The 15,761-nt window shown below is 51.2% G+C and overlaps 9 protein-coding genes across 9 annotated transcripts; 4 read left to right on the top strand and 5 right to left on the bottom strand.

The window, feature by feature from the left end:
* Positions 1 to 27: 27 nt before the first annotated feature.
* Positions 28 to 1,113, top strand: N7510_010727 (pyridoxal phosphate-dependent aminotransferase; the record flags this gene model as incomplete). The annotated part of the gene is made up of 1 exon (XM_056982652.1): positions 28 to 1,113. One exon carries the CDS (start codon positions 28 to 30, stop codon positions 1,111 to 1,113), a length of 1,086 nt encoding a protein of 361 aa, XP_056828146.1.
* A 154-nt stretch (positions 1,114 to 1,267) lies between these two features.
* On the bottom strand, positions 1,268 to 3,457 carry N7510_010726 (Zn(II)2Cys6 transcription factor; the record flags this gene model as incomplete). Its single annotated transcript, XM_056982651.1, has 1 exon — positions 1,268 to 3,457. The coding sequence occupies one exon, from the start codon at positions 3,455 to 3,457 to the stop codon at positions 1,268 to 1,270; it is 2,190 nt and encodes a 729-aa protein (XP_056828145.1).
* A 1,324-nt stretch (positions 3,458 to 4,781) lies between these two features.
* N7510_010725 (uncharacterized protein) lies at positions 4,782 to 7,047 on the bottom strand (the record flags this gene model as incomplete). Its single annotated transcript, XM_056982650.1, has 5 exons — positions 4,782 to 5,350; positions 5,408 to 6,363; positions 6,416 to 6,478; positions 6,534 to 6,750; positions 6,828 to 7,047. 5 exons carry the CDS (start codon positions 7,045 to 7,047, stop codon positions 4,782 to 4,784), a joined length of 2,025 nt encoding a protein of 674 aa, XP_056828144.1.
* A 272-nt stretch (positions 7,048 to 7,319) lies between these two features.
* Positions 7,320 to 9,494, top strand: N7510_010724 (uncharacterized protein; the record flags this gene model as incomplete). The annotated part of the gene is made up of 3 exons (XM_056982649.1): positions 7,320 to 7,904; positions 7,954 to 8,981; positions 9,050 to 9,494. 3 exons carry the CDS (start codon positions 7,320 to 7,322, stop codon positions 9,492 to 9,494), a joined length of 2,058 nt encoding a protein of 685 aa, XP_056828143.1.
* A 130-nt stretch (positions 9,495 to 9,624) lies between these two features.
* On the bottom strand, positions 9,625 to 11,683 carry N7510_010723 (transcription factor domain-containing protein; the record flags this gene model as incomplete). Its single annotated transcript, XM_056982648.1, has 4 exons — positions 9,625 to 10,608; positions 10,659 to 11,472; positions 11,529 to 11,593; positions 11,648 to 11,683. The coding sequence occupies 4 exons, from the start codon at positions 11,681 to 11,683 to the stop codon at positions 9,625 to 9,627; spliced, it is 1,899 nt and encodes a 632-aa protein (XP_056828142.1).
* A 158-nt stretch (positions 11,684 to 11,841) lies between these two features.
* N7510_010722 (enoyl-CoA hydratase/isomerase family protein) lies at positions 11,842 to 12,663 on the top strand (the record flags this gene model as incomplete). Its single annotated transcript, XM_056982647.1, has 1 exon — positions 11,842 to 12,663. One exon carries the CDS (start codon positions 11,842 to 11,844, stop codon positions 12,661 to 12,663), a length of 822 nt encoding a protein of 273 aa, XP_056828141.1.
* A 558-nt stretch (positions 12,664 to 13,221) lies between these two features.
* Positions 13,222 to 13,629, top strand: N7510_010721 (EthD domain-containing protein; the record flags this gene model as incomplete). The annotated part of the gene is made up of 1 exon (XM_056982646.1): positions 13,222 to 13,629. The coding sequence occupies one exon, from the start codon at positions 13,222 to 13,224 to the stop codon at positions 13,627 to 13,629; it is 408 nt and encodes a 135-aa protein (XP_056828140.1).
* Positions 13,630 to 13,764: 135 nt separating this feature from the next.
* N7510_010720 (nuclear transport factor 2 family protein) lies at positions 13,765 to 14,307 on the bottom strand (the record flags this gene model as incomplete). Its single annotated transcript, XM_056982645.1, has 1 exon — positions 13,765 to 14,307. One exon carries the CDS (start codon positions 14,305 to 14,307, stop codon positions 13,765 to 13,767), a length of 543 nt encoding a protein of 180 aa, XP_056828139.1.
* A 287-nt stretch (positions 14,308 to 14,594) lies between these two features.
* N7510_010719 (PIG-F family protein) lies at positions 14,595 to 15,627 on the bottom strand (the record flags this gene model as incomplete). The annotated part of the gene is made up of 3 exons (XM_056982644.1): positions 14,595 to 14,751; positions 14,812 to 15,098; positions 15,157 to 15,627. 3 exons carry the CDS (start codon positions 15,625 to 15,627, stop codon positions 14,595 to 14,597), a joined length of 915 nt encoding a protein of 304 aa, XP_056828138.1.
* Between the last annotated feature and the right edge of the window lie 134 nt (positions 15,628 to 15,761).

Below are 15,761 nucleotides of genomic sequence, written 5' to 3'. Positions count from 1 at the left end.
AATCCACCGACCATGAGATATATACGCATGCCCATCGAAATCGAGTCACCAGAGGAATCTGGATACCATAACATTCGCTGCAACCTGATCGAGAGCTCAATTGCTGATAGAAGCATTGGGAGCCTCAACCTTGTCATTCCTGATCTCAAACTCCAGTACACAGAGCACCGTGGCAGCCAACGGCTTCGAGAGCTGGTGGTTGGTGATGAGCCGAAATTGACTGCGAAAGATGTCATGATCACCACTGGCACAGCAGGAGCATTGTTCATCGTCGCAACAACCATACTGGCACCGAAAGATCATATGTTGATTGTTCGTCCCAACTATGCAATCAATTTAGCAACTCCAAGAGCAATCGGATGTGACATTACCTACTTCGACTTGACATTTGGGAACGAGTTTCGCATCGATTTCGAGGCGCTGAGAGATGCCATCCATCCAAATACACGACTTATCAGTCTCACCAACCCCCACAATCCGAGTGGTCAGACGATGAGTAGGGATGATCTGGACAGGCTTGTAGGCTTGGCACTGGAGAAGCGATGCTACCTCCTCGTGGATGAAATCTACCGGGAAATTATCTTTGGAAAAAAGCTACCAATCTCCGCCTCGCTTGGCGACCATGTCATTAGCGTTGGATCTCTATCTAAGTGTTTTGGCGTCCCTGGGACGAGAACCGGCTGGTTGATCAACCGCAACGTTGAGTTAATGGAGTCCTTCCTCGCGGCAAAGGAGCAGATCAACATCTGCGGCAGCGTTGTCGATGAGTGGATTGCCGAACAAATTCTATCACGATTTAGCATTTTGTTGCCTTTGACCATTTTGGATATGAAGGCTCGACGAGATATTGTTGCATGCTGGGTCGCGCAAGAGGAGTGCCTTGAATGGATCAGACCTCAAGGTGGCATGGTGTGCATAATTCATATGATCAAGGAACCCGTTGGCGGACCAGCTGCGTTTTACAAAAGATTGACGGAGCAGTACGGGGTCTATGTTGCCCCGGGCCGTTGGTTCGAGTTAGAGGATGTTTACTTTCGCGTGGGGTTTGGCTGGCCCACTATCGACGAGCTCCGATATGGATTAGAAAAAATATCTGTGGCTTTACGTGGATAAGTTTGGTTCTATCGTGTGGATCTTTTTAAATTTACATAATCTCTGATTTGTGCATCAAATGCATTCTCTGTACTAGCCCGGAGGAAGCCCGTCTATGAAGTCAAGATAGACGTTCTGTGATCTAGTTATACGAGAGACAGAAGGAAGATCGATGTTAAATTGCAATTATTGGACATAAATCTTGATTCACAACATCAAACCAGCTGTATGTGTAGTCCATGGTCTCTTCTCGGAATTTCCAAACGTTCTGAACAACTTTGGCAGCAGCGGTAAAAGAGGATATAGAAGTGCGACGTCCAGAGGCAAGTAGCCATTCCAGTAGCTGAGATTGAAGCTCAAGGTCTAGTGATTCGCACGCCGCAACAAAGCAGGGCCAAAGTAATGATGGTACGTGATGGTCGCCCTCAGTGGTAGATTGCTCACTCTGACGCACAAAGTCAATCACCTTTCGGACCGTATCTTGAAGAATCAATGCGTTGATATTGTGAACACGTCGATAGTAGAAAAGAATAAGACTCTGATGTACAGCCATCGCCGCGTAGTAGGCTGCTTTGGTATTCTCAAGGTCACGGGTCGTATTGACTAAACGCTCTTCTGGCGAATCGGGAGGAGCCTCGGATGGTTTCCAAGTAAGGATATGGTGTTCCAAAAGCTTAGTTCGTCGGTTCAAATAAATAACAACATCAGGGTCAAGGATGCTGTCATGATTCAGCAGCTCCTGCTCGTTTGCCAGTCGGATAGTTTGCGACAGGAGGCTCATCAAAGCCTCAGGCACACCGTAGATCTCTAGAAAGAGTGATTCCTTCCATGTCCCCATTACTTCCAAGTGGATGTCATTATATCCAATCTCAATACTTTTTTCCACATCTATATTAAGATCAGTTTCCGGATTGTGATCCGTCACGCGAAAGCTTCGTAGGAAATGAAATGAGGACTCGGCAGATAGCAAACTAGAACTAGGACGTTCCGGGCGAATATTCATAAGGGCGCAACCACATGTGCTCTCGGCCATTATGCGTAGATAGGCGTAGACGTGATGAAGAACACGAACTTTGAGGGATTTGTGGGGTTTTGGCAGGCCTCTCCGCCGAATAAGACATTCAGCCTCGACCAAAAGGTTCTGGGCGTCGTTATATTGACAGCAGCGAATCTGCACTAGTGTGTCAGCATCAAATTCTGTCACCTGAACAGGAGATTCTTGGTATATCCAGACCTCAAGCATCACCATCGACAACAATCCCATCAACAGTTCCTTGTACTTTATCCGTACTGATCCAGTACTCTCTTGCCTAATAGCATACTCAAGTTGCTTACTGGCGATCTCTTTATATGCCTTCCCCAACTTATTCCAATTGATGGAGGATTTGTCCCTGGCTGAGAGGTAGAGACAGCTGGCGGCAAGGAGGGAGTAGAAAAGGGACAAACTTGTATGGCTAGCAGTCTCATGGAGAATAAGTTGTGCGTAAGTTTTCTCAGCGCTAGGAAGATGAACTGTCTGCCAGGGACATTTTCGACTACCCTTTAATGGCAGCGACAGTGACACTATGTTGTTTTTGAAATAGCGCAAAAGTTCCGGTGCTCGGTTGGGAACAAGGCGGCAGTTGGTGGGCGAAAAGGTTGAGAAGAATGGGATCGGGGAAATGGCAGATTCTTGAGATGGCGAATGGTGAACGATATCATCAACATGCGGGTCTAATGAGCGATCGGATATTGCATCGTCAATAATGGACCCTTCAACCAACGAGTAGACTGGCTCGGTTGAGTTCCCAAGGCCTGGCCGTTGAAAGCCAGGAGCAGCTTCTTTGGCAAATGTTACATCTGGAGTTGGCCATAGAAGTTCGCCTGACTTCCGGGGTCTGGTTTGATCCACGCCAGATTCTGAATTGGTGTCTGGTGAGGCGCGGTTCGACACGAAATTCAGGACACCAAACGGTCCCTTAAATCGACTTGGATTTGGCAAAGCAGTCGTTTTCGAGCCATTTTCAGGCATGCAATCGAGGCTTTTCAATGCTGTATCAGCAGTGTGGCTTCCAAGGCTGTCAATAGTCATCAGCGTCATTGACACTTGCTCATTCTCTATCAAATCAGTCAGATGCACCGCCAGTTTGCCGTCGAATGAAATCTTACCTCTAAACAATGGACGACGAAATACGCGATCCTCGTTTTCTTCTATCTGTGATTCTGGCTGGAAGAGATCCTGGGTCCATTTTAATTGCGGCCTGTACCCTGGGCACAACAGGCCAAGGGCCCGGCACATCTGACATCCAGGACGAGTTTCATCGCATTTTAGATGCCGGGCACGGCAGGTACTGCAGCCCGTGAGTGTGCGATTCCGTGGTGTCATCCTGCATATCCACTGAGAGGTATGTTGGAAGCGCAGTTGGAGAATTCCGGAGTGACTCAGCGTGTCGAGGGTGACATGATTTGTCACAGCGCCACTCGTCTAATTAGCTAGTGCAACACTTGCTTGTGCTGCAGTTATATTTTTCCTGAAATAAGGAAATCGTTTTTCAAACGGGCGATTGTATGAAGACAGGCCTCAAGGTGCACTGTAATAACTGCAAACACAGTTCGCACAAGTTAACTATTACAAATACATGGCATTTCCATCTACACTCTCAATCCAAAGCCTGCCCAACCTCGCCCAATCTCCAAACCCATATACGCTCAGTACACTCGCGCTATCGAACAGACTCGCCAATACCACTCGATCCGCCTGCTCGCTCTCCAACGGACCTCACTCCACGTTTGCCTTGAATGTTCCTAGGAGCAAACTCACCAGCTGGATGACAACAGTCCTGTTTGTTGTAGAGAGAATGAGATTAGCTAAGAAAGGTCACAGGGCACAACTATGGAACTTCAAACGGCTTCATCCAATTGCCCTAGGGTTCAGCAGATTAACGAGTTAGTAGACGAGGCTGTATTCCTAGGAGCATAACATGACCGACCTGGAAGATCGGTAATCGTAATTTAGTAGAGAGAGAATTTGTTGTTGTTGGACCAGAATGTATACAATGAATTAGACTAGAATGCTTCAATCTTAAAGTCGAACAATGCTTCCCAATTGCAGACAGGATATGTAGTAGCGGTAGAGTTGTTTATTCACGTCGCTCGCAGACAGACAATGATCATAGGTTCCGAAAACCAGCGTAAACAGCCGTAGTATCACAGGATGTTTAGGATCAACAGGTCTGTTGAACAAAGCCCACTACGCATTTTGCCACTGAGACGGCAGTTTTTGGTGACGAGAGAAATACGAGCAATGCAAAGGAAAAATGTTGCACAGGGAAGACACTAGCAGGGTGCATTTTATTGAGGCAGGCTTACTCAGAGCCCTCATCCCCATGCTCGGGGTGGGCTCAGGGCGGGCTCAGTGAGTGGATCAGGCCGCTCACAGTCATGCTCAGTTTTACTCAGGGAGCAAGCAGTGAGCACTAAAACGAAAGGAGCAGGTCACGAGGCGCCAGACATTATCCTGTGTATATGTATCTGCTAGCCAATCGTACATGGGATCTTCTAGCTCCCTTGTGCCATTGTGTCTTTCGTCCGAAGCGGAGAACCATGCAATAATGTATTTAAGTGAATTTAAATGTGATATGCAAGAAAGTTCTATATTCACAGTAAATAACATGGTGTTAATTACAATGCTCAAGTTGGTTACCTGAATATCAAATCTTCGCCGCCCTGAATCCTGCGGAAGCAGTGGATGGGAGATCCACGTCCCAAACAATGCGACAATCCCACTGCGTTCGCTCTCTCTCTGTTGGCCTCTTGTCCTGCGCCGAGGCTGAGCGCTGGTAGATGAGGTCTGTGAATGCAAATTCCCCCGGCACACCCTGTCCCTCCAGTACCCATCTCCGAGCGACCTCGCGAGCAACTCCGTCGGTATCACGTTGAGCATCTAGTGCAAGTAGAATACCACTCACAAGCCAAGCCAGCGTAAACATGATCTGACGGCCAATGCCCAGTACACTGGAAAGACCATGCTTGTCTTGCCCAGCGGTCAGCTTCTCTCGTAGAGTAGACCAAACATTGTGGAGAGCCGCTCGGAATGCAGGATCCGACACTTGGTCAACTGCATCGGTGATCCAGGATCCGAAAATGTCAAGATTGCGGCCATTTGTCAGATGCCGCACAGTTTCGCTGGCAAGAACGTTGGTCGTGCCCTCCCAGACACTGTTACTCGCAGTGTCACGCCACAATCGGCTCACGTTGAACTCTGGTTCTTCCGGCTCATCTGTAGATAATGTGTTAAAGGAAACTTTTCGCTAACATTCATAGGAAAGCAGCTCACCCATATAGCCAACGCCACCCATTGCCTCCTGGCACTCTTGAAACGCGAGTGTGGCAGACTTACAGACCACAGCCTTAGAGGTTGAGGTCAGGACCCGCAAGGCCACCAAAGCGGCATTTGGAGATGCCGCCAACACCTTATAGTGCGCTGGAATACCCGTGGGGAATCCATTATCAACAAAGCTAAGAAGCGACGAAGTAAAGAAGGCCAGCTGCAGCCAGCCGCGATGCTTGACCTCAAGTTGGGACAGAACGTTCAAATGCATGGGGAACGTCCACAGAGGTTGGTCAATCGTCGTACGTGCTCGGGCAAAAGCCTTAGCAATGTCCAGAGCCCGGCGCAGGCAGGAAACCGCCGTGATAAAGTTGTGAGTGCGCGTAGTATTCAACAACAAAGCAATTGTAGCAATGCCGCGGTCTTTGGGGCCGACGAGATGTGCGCGCACATCCTTGAGTTCGACCTCAGCCGTGGGGAGCTCCTTGGTGCCCATCTTGTTTTTGAGTCGATGAATGCGAATACCATTCGAAACTTCTTTCTTGTTGCCGTTGGCATCATGGGCCGTTTTCTTCGTCGGTGCCACAAAGAGCGACAGTTCTCCAGACTCCGTTTTTGCCAACAGCAGAACGATATTGCAGTCCGTGGCGCTGCAGAAGAACTTGAAGCCAGATAGCAAGTAGTCTCCCTCCTCAATATTTCCGAATCGACCCGATTTAGATGCCAGCGGGGAGTAAACCGCTACGGTTTCGCTATTACGGACGTCACTTCCCCCGGGACGCTCGGTCATCCACTGAGCTGAAACCCAACTGTTCTCGCGAGCAATTAGTTTTGCATAGAGTTCATGAAATGGATGGTCGGTGGGCACAGAAGACAGTTGGTGCCGGAACAAGCGAGCCGCCCCGGAGGTCATGGATACTGGGCACGAGTAGGCGGCCGAGGATGCGGAGAAGATGTAGTTACTAGGCATGCGTTAACGGAAGGATAAAAATAATTTCTTTGAAAAGCACTTACAAGGCATGTTGCACGATCCGTCGGTATGGTCCAAATTCATCTTCGTATCCCAGGCCAACCACGCTGGGAGTAGAGTCAATATCAGGAGCATCAGATGTCCAGTGAACCTCTTACTTACCCATTTTTGAGGCCCCATTTGCCCAACTCTTTCCAACCAGTACTAGTCACTAAGCGATCCGCCTCATACCTAGCACCCCAGACATTGCGTGTCTTGATGTATGGCGGCTGACTTTCAGCATTGCCAATCAAACTATTTATCTCATCGGATATTGCTTCAGCCCCGAAGCTGCGGAGTTCTGGAGAGATCTTTGCAAGGACGTCATCTGGCAAATGCCCTAGAAGCAAGATGCAAATCTCAGTACTGGGTTCACAAAAACTATAGCTGTTAATCACAAGTCCGGGAGAAACATACACTGCAAGATGCGTTGAAAGATTGGGTCAGAAGTCGCTGGATTCTCTAGGGCCGGTGTCGAGAGGATAAAACCCTCATCGGCGGTCGAAGGCTTGAGAGGTTGAGACATGCTGGCTGAGAGGCGAGCAGGAAAATTACTTAGGGCGACCTGAGGACCAATAATGAACACCTGAACTTTCTTCACAGCCTCGAGTTTTATATCGTCCGACCGACCCGCCATGCGGGGGTGGAGTCAGGTCGGCAACGTCGCTTGAATAGCGTCGTCGGACCCAGGACCGAGCAACACCCCCGAGAGCGACCGATAATCGCCGAAAGTGTCCGCATCAGCCCCAGGGAGCATTGCGGGGGGACCGACAGGTGTGTGCCGACCGTGGGGGTATTAATGCTATTATTGCTGCGGGCGCGGCTTTAAATGTCGAGCAGCTTCCTCACTATATCAAACTGCCTACAGACCAGCATATACTTGCAATTCGGGCCAGATTCATAAAGACAATGGCTAGTGCAGACGTCTCCAAGGGTGCTAATGCCCTCGAGAAGCCAAGTCCTATATGGACGCCCTCAGTTCCGCAGGATCAGATCCCCATGAACATCTACCGCGCCCATATCAACCGCAAGTTCAACCAGAAGCTGCGCTCATCGCAGGAGCTGCATCAATGGTCCGTCAACAACTTGCAAGACTTCTGGACGGACCTCCACCAGTACACGGGCGTCATTCCAGCCTTGCCCCCGACAGTCACCACTGCCTATGATCCCAACACTCCCATGGAAAAAGTACCTGAGTTCTTTCGTGGTGCAACCGTCAACTATGCGGAAAATGTGCTTTCGGGCAGAGACCTCAACAAGAAGGCCCTGGTTGGGGTCCGTGAAGGGCAAGGCTTGAGCGGCGAGGTCTGGACCTGGGGCCTGTTGAGAGAAAATGTGAGAAAGGCCAGAAGTGCCTTGCTGCAGCTTGGGGTCAAGGAAGGAGACCGCGTCTCAGCCATTATCTCAACCAGCGTGTGGTCCGTTGGGTTATTCCTGGCCACCGCAAGCATTGGTGCCATCTGGACCAGCATTGCACCGGATCTTGGTGAAGAGGTAAGAGTTGAGCACCTCAATTGCGATCGGGAGATACTGATAGCCACAGGGATGCCTGTCGCGACTGCAACAAGTCACGCCACGAATTCTGTTTGCCGATAGCGAGTCGACATACAAGGGCAAGTTCAAGTCAAATGTACCCAAGATTCGCAATATCGTCAAGGGCATGAAAACCAAGCCCGAGGTATTTTTGATTCCCATCACGGGCAATCACGAGCAGGCATTCTCCAGCCTCGATTCATTTTTGTCGATGTCGCAGCCAACCGATAAGTTGGAGTTCAAGAGAGTTCCATTCTCACACCCACTGTACATTCTCTATACCAGCGGCACTACGGGACAGCCAAAGTGCTTGGTCCACAGCCACAGCGTCATCCTACAGCACAAGAAGACATCGGTCTTGCACAACTCATTGACCGCCGATGATGTTGTGTTCCAGTACAGCAGCACTTCATGGGTGCTATGGAACATCATGATTGGCCATCTCTCTGTGGGCCCGACTCTGGTTCTATACGACGGATCACCGCTGTGGCCAACCCCGAAGACGATGGTAAAGATCGCCGAGCACCATCGGGTGACATATTGGGGGGTGTCTCCGCGCTATCTACAGGAGCTGGAGATGGCTGGATGCATTCCCAAGAATGAATTCGACTTGTCGTCCATGAAGATGGTGCAGACGGGCGGGTCCCATCTTGGAGCCGACCAGTATCACTGGTTCTACCGCGCGTTCCCGCCTAGCATCCATCTCACTAGCGTCACTGGTGGCACAGACTTGGTGACGTCCTGGATCGGAACCGACCCTGCAGGCCCCCTATATCCCGGCGAGATCCAGCTTCCCATGTTGGGCCAGGATGTAGATGTGGCTGATCCCATCACGGGCGAGTCGATCAAGACCACTGGGCAGCATGGCGAATTCGTATGTCGCAAGCCATTTCCATCGATGCCGGTCTTTTTCTGGGGTGATAAAGATGGAGAAAAGTACAAGAGCACGTATTTCGACAAGTTCGAGAACTGTTGGGCTCAGCACGATTGGGCAAGCTACAATCCCTTGACCAAGGGATGGCAGATTCACGGCAGAAGGTAGGTTGAAGATGTTCGAAAAGAAATTTTGCTAGATTGACTGGATGCTGATGGATGTGGAAAACCAGTGACGGTGTGTTAAACCCGCAGGGCATTCGCTTCGGATCGTCAGACATCTATTCAATTACCGAGTCGGCCCCCTTCAATTCGGTCATCTCAACAACGCTGTGTGTTGGGCGAAGGAGACCGCAACGGGACACTGATGAGTCTGTCTTTCTGTTTGTCGTGATGCAGCCCAACAAGCCTTACAGTAGCCAACTCGCCCTGGAACTGAAAGATGCCATCCGCAGTGGACTAAGTAGCAAGCATGTCCCGCGCTTTGTGATTGGGGTAAAAGAGGTACCCATGACGGTCAATGGCAAGAAGGTCGAAACCTTGATCAAACAGGTCATAAGCTCGGGTCAGCTTCCCAAGACAATCAGCAGCACGGTGGCAAACCCGGGATGTCTGGATCACTTCAGGCAGTATTATGATCTCGAGGTGCCAAACAAGGAGAACAGGAGCAAGCTATAGACACAGTGTATCATAGACCGATAGATAGAATTCATTCTGCCTCTAGCTTTCACTATACGAGGCCACAAGTCTAGTAAATGTGCGAACGCCGAGATTTTGGGTATATGTTGGTGACAAAAAAAAACTTCTTTCACAAATTGAGAAGCCAGGAGCCACTCCAGTCGAATCCAGCTCCTTCCCAATTGTTACTAAATGGATCCAAGTCGCCATCGAGTGTCGTAAGGTCGTAGTTCTCCGTAAGTTGCTCTTCTGGTCGCGTGTCGAACGGATGAAGGGCATCACTGGCTTCTTGGAGGTCTGCTAACGAGCAAGTGGCCGCGATGGCCGTGTCCCCATTAGGTGGTTCAGAGGACTGTCCGATCAGGCGCCATTGTTTGCACATTTTGCTGTCAAATCCCTCAAAGAACGAAGCCGTGTCAGGGTCAAGAGCGGGCGATGGACCCTCGAACGGTCCTTGCGCTCGGACTTCTTCGGTCAATTTATTAAGAGCTCGCAACGGACCAACCGCCGAAAGCCACCTTTCGGAGAGTTTCTGAAGCGATAACTTCATGACCGTCAATTCGTGTTCAGCTATGCTTTGCAGGTGCGTATATCGACAGCTTGAAAGTAGCGGAAGCCCGGCACAAAGACCATAAAAGGCAAAAACAGGGCCCAAGTAGCGGAGCTCATCGCGTAGAAGAAACTCTTCCCAGATGCCCGCGATAAACGAGGACGCCACGATCGATACAGCTGGCGGCACGCTGTTTGGGGTGGGTGAACGATGGAGAATGATGAGCACAACAAAATAGATGACTAGTAGCTGCTGGAACTCGAAATGGCAGGTGAATGCGTCCTCTTGCGCTAGGACAGATGAGCGTAGCTTCGGGATGGCTTGTTTGGCCCATCGGTACACAGCGTTCTCCAAATTGACCTGCCGCTGTCGAGAAATCTCTTTGCGCAAGTAGCATTCAACAGTATCACCCAAAAGCCGAGTGATGGTGCAATAAGCTAAGAAAAGCTGAGCCTTAAAGTCTCGGACGGGGAAATCATCTAGCGAGGGCGGAAGCACGTCGCTGTCACGCAGATTTATTGTCCGCGGGCGCCCGACTCCCACGGAAATGATATTATCACGAATCTTGTCTCGTCAGCTGCATTCTCAACCCTTCCAGGGAAAGAGAGACTTACAACTAAAGACCACCATAACCGACGTCGAAGCCCACGGTCTCTGGCGTTCGGGGGTGGTTCTTTATGCAGTCCGATCTGGAAAGCCATTGCACCAGCGGTGCGAATCCAGAAACCGCTTGTGTCAGTGGAAACACTCTCGGGTCCTACTGGATTATACCAATGCAAAAGACAGGCTGCCACAATCGAGATGAGGGGGTTGTTGGTGCCGCCAAAAAAAAATAGAAGCTTAGCTCGCCGGTAGAACACTTCGCTTGTCCCGTATTCTAAAGGGGTCTTTGATACCCGACTGCCTGCCAGGAAAATTGCCTGGAGAAGTAGCATGGGTGGTTGTGCATTGTCATCCAGCCACCGCGGGTCGACAATGGGGGTCCAAGAAACGCAATACTGGTTGAAGCTGTCCATCAGTTCCTTCTGGACCGATACTGGCGGCAGCTCGAAAGCGCCTTGCTCTTGAAGCATTTGTAGGTCTGCTTCCGATACCTTCTGCTCGGGATATGTGGCTTCGCGACCGGGCTTGACCATATTCTCGTTGAATGGCACGCTTCCGCCGAGATACTCGCTACGCCCGCGGTAGCTTTCTTCCTTGATGAAGGGCGCATCATCGTTTTCGGGCAGCGACAATGGCCCCGTGGAAATTGCATCGGCCGTCTGAGCAGGGTCTAGAGAGAAGCTGTGCGATCCTATCCGACTATCGGTCGGGCCCACCGGGGCGTGGGAGGCGCTGCGCTGGGGTGTCTCGCTCAGAACAGGGTCAGGGATGTGCCGCCCCGGCGACAGACTGTTCGTGAATCTCTTGCGTTTCCTTGTATAGGGCCTGAATGCATGCATTGATTAGTCGGCAGGCCGCCCATTCCGGGCGCATCTACATACCTGCACTCCACATCGGACTTGCGGCAATTGGTGCACGGGTCGTGGATAGCCAGGTCACAGCGCACCTGGGGCAGTCAGCATTGCCGAAATAAGGCTAGGTCGATTGACCCGCTAATTACCTTGCGCTTGTGACAGATGATACACGCGCTGGACATGGCGCTATGGGGACGAAATCAGTCGATCCGATGGAGGTCGGAGAGGTGCGTTGCGGATGTGGGGTTTAGCCGAGGCATTCCTAGAACACAGGAATGATGATGCTGTATAAGGTTGGCCCAGCACCGATCCCCTATGGATGGTGTATTTCACCTGGATCATGACGGCCGAACCCTCTCTCGTGCTTACTGACACCTCTCATGAGGGCATCACAATTGTCACGATCAACCGGTCCCCTCGGAAGAATGCGGTCGATCCCCTGACTGCCTCGAAGCTGTACGAGGCCATCCTCGTGTTTGAGGCAGACGCAACACAGAAGGTCTGCATTCTCACCGGCACCGGTGATACCTTTTGTGCAGGCGCCGACTTGCACAGCGTTGCGCAAAAACGCGATAATACTCCTGCCGACAATCTCCAGCCTGTCTCCGGCCGCAACCTTGGGCCCATGGGGCCTTCCAGGCTGATCGTGCAAAAACCCATCATTGCGGCGGTTGCCGGGTACGCGGTGGCAGGTGGCCTGGAGCTGAGTCTCCTGGCCGACATGCGCGTGGCCGAGGAGGACTCGATTTTTGGCGTCTTCTGTCGGCGCTGGGGCGTGCCACTCATCGACGGAGGCACTGTTCGCTTGCAAGCGATTGTCGGCCTCGGCCGCGCCATGGACATGATATTGACTGGTCGACCGGTTGGCGCTCAGGAAGCACTAAGTATGGGGCTGGTCAACCGTGTGGTCCCCAAGGGAGAGTCGTTGAAGGAGGCTCTTGCCATTGCAAAGCAGCTCATCGCCTTCCCAGAACTTTGCTTAAACACAGACCGACGCTCATGCTACTACAGCGCATTTAATGCCACTTCCTTCCAGGACGCCATGTCTCAGGAATTCAATGCTGGACGCAAAGTCATCTCTGCCGAGGCCATCGCAGGCGCTGCCAAATTCAGCAAAGGGTCGGGCCGACATGGCAGCTTCAAGGAGTTCAGCAAGCTTTGATTGCATCGTATATGCGTTCACAGGATGATTGGCCTGAACGACATTACCCTGCTTCATTTGGCTTGCAATAGTACCTACATCAGCCGCCACCTATGTTGGCAACGGGTAGCCGTACATGTCGAATATAACAAACACGACGCTCCAACATGGAGTGCAAATCACGAATCAAAACATCTCATGTTCTCCAATTCTAAAACGGACTAAAACGACAGACAATTTGAATATACAAAACAAGTAACGTGGCAGGCCTAAAGCCCGAAACCCTCCAAAGTACCTTTCTTTACCGATTTTCCATACAGCGCCTATTAATAGTGGTTTTTGAGTGGTTTACACGGTAACTACCCGCAGAATTTTAGCGCGCTACTTCGAGGGCTCCAAAATTGGCATTGCCTCTGTATATAAACAGCCCCAATTGGGGCCGCATCTGGTATTGTAACCTCATGCCTGACATTGCGTGCTATTTAATACATTTCCACCCGCCTTTCCAGATTATCATTCTTGCTTCCTTTGCTGTGCCTATTCCAATATATCTGTCAGAATAGAATCATCTCTACCAAAATGACCGTCCGCATTCTTATCTTCGCCCCCCGCAAGCCCGATCTTACTCCGGCCCAGTTCCAGCACCACTACGAAACAGTCCATGTCCCACTCGTTCAGAAAATAGCCGGGTCTGATTTCCCAGTCTCCCACAAGCGTCTCTACCTGGCTCGCCAGCCAGCAGATGGAGTTGCCGACGGCAGTCCTTCCTATCCGGCAGTGGTCTTTTTGGGCGAACAAGCTCAGTTTGACTTTGATGCCATTGCAGACGTATCCTTTGAGGACCAGAAGCACTTCGAGGCATTCCGGGTCAAGTTCGAAGAACCGGAGGCGGCGAAAATCCTTGAGGAGGACGAAGAACGCTTCTTGGATCGGAAAAAGATTCGAATTGTTATGTTGGGTGACGCCACGGAAACTAAACGGGCCTGATGCCACTCTAACTGCTTTGTATGCTATCATCGATCGGTACAGGAACTTATGTTCTAGCAAACAAAAATAGTCTCATTGCCAATGACCGGGCCCTGGATCGATAGGTCAGTAAATGACAGTAGGCCATTTGTGTTTTTATCGCAAGCATACCATATAAACCAGATTCCGGTGCGCAATGCGCCACGTCTGATCTGACTGCCGATGCCATATATCCTGGTACTGGCCATAGGCATACACAACTTGGCCGGTAGCTTGTCCGGTGCCGAAATGTGCAGCGCGGTAGTAGGTTACAGACTCGGCGACCGTAGGCGAGACCAAATCAATCAGCTGGGTGCCAAATAGATGCTGTGTCGTAACACACTCCAGGCTGGCGGCGAGTGCCGACTCGATGTTAGACAGTGGGGTCAGAACATTGAGAGGTGCCGAGTAGTTGGCGACGGCATTTTGGGCAAAGACCTTGCCCAGGGCGTCGAAGTTCTTTCCGTCAATGGCAAACGGGTATAGTGCGAGGGTGTTTCGGATTGCCTCGACTACAGTTGCATCTTCGCCGGCTTGTGGTACGAAATCATCGGCCAGCGAGGGCAGTGGGATGGGCGCTGCACCTAATGGCGACGAGGGATCCGCGGCAGCGGTAGAAAGAGAGAGACCGACGAGGGCAGTGAAAGCTAGGAGTTTCATGGTGGGTGGGATGGAGTAGAATGGAGCATTCAGGGGCAGTTGTTGCTAGTGTTATTTATGGGCGAGCGAATCTATCCAAGACCCCGGTCAAGTAGTATCTCGTTTAACTACTCGATATGGTCTAGGCCCACACCAACACTAACCGAAGCTGACGGAGGTAACGTTGAATAAGCGATTAGGCCATGATAGTATACATTAACTGATTGGTCCTCACAAGAGGCGATTTATGACAGAAGTCCTCTAAATCCGCGTGCGCCGAGCTACAGCACAATTGACACAGCAAATCCTTAGTTTGTCTTCTTTTCGGCATCTTCATTGTCCTCCGGAGCAAATTGAACCCGCTTCCCATAGAGAAGAGGAGACCGAGACACCAACGAACCCACGGCATGGCCGATGTAGGCCCCAACCAGGATAGTGATAGGGAATGTTTGCCATGGCCGATCCCTGCCATCCAAAAGTCAGCCAAGATTGATCGCTACGATTCAATGGTTGTAGAATACTAACCAGTCCAATGGAATGGGAATAGCACCGAACCATGCTCCCAGGCCCGTCCCCAGAGCGCCGCCCCAGACCGAGTCGGCCGGACGAGCGAAGCCCCAGATTTCTTTCCAGGCCACACCGTCGACTCCATGAACGTATACCAATGCAGTCGCAGAAAGAACAGCCATATGGGCGGCGCAGAGCATAGTTTCGGCGTTTTGGGTGGTGAGCGGAGCGCCGAAGAGGACGAGCAGGATGGCCAAAACGGGTGTGGCCAGGAGAGAGATGAGGGCGAGGGAAAGGAAAGCAGGCTATAGAACGTTGTCAGCGTTAGATAGTAGCCAATTGTCTAAGAAGCAGCTCTCATACCATCAATTTAGCCCAAATGCCAGCCCAAATGTTCTTGCCCGTCTGTTGCTTCCGCCGGTAGCCAGGCTTACCGGGTCGCAACGCGACGCTAGGCGAAGAGGGCGATCGGGGAGCAGATTTCCTCTCCCCATCCCCGGGAATCGGTGAACCCGTGTCCACCACCTTGGAAGATGAAGGAGACGGTGCCGTCCCAACCGGCGGAAGACAGACCATCACGTAGCTCAACTGCAGGAGCAGCAGCCATGGCAGGCTATTCAGGAGCTCGCGGGCCGGATTTGCAATCAATGCATCAAAGCGGATAGCACATAGCGTCAGCAGCAATGCCGGATGCACGAACGAGTAGATTTGCGCGGTAGGTGACGGAAGGATGTCGACAGGTGGAGGAGGTTTCTCAACGAGGGGCTGGCCTGGAGTCGAGCTGGAGGATGCCGCAGGGCTCAGTGAAGAAGCAGGAGAGGAGGGCGAGGCCATTGTGGACACATGGGAGCAGAACTTGCGGTCTGGTTTGGTCGAAGTTCTAGGTGAGGAAAGGGAAGTAATCCCGCTAGGGTTTGTCTGGTTTGCATGTGGTGCCTCGTCACTCAGGCATTAGAGATTTACTTCCT

This window comes from Penicillium lagena (assembly GCF_028827675.1).
Source record: "Penicillium lagena strain IBT 129212 chromosome Unknown utg000008l_segment0_segment0, whole genome shotgun sequence".
NCBI classification, from domain to species: Eukaryota; Fungi; Ascomycota; class Eurotiomycetes; order Eurotiales; family Aspergillaceae; genus Penicillium; species Penicillium lagena.
Note: the sequence above shows the minus strand (reverse complement) of the source record. Positions and strands in the feature narration are given on the sequence as shown.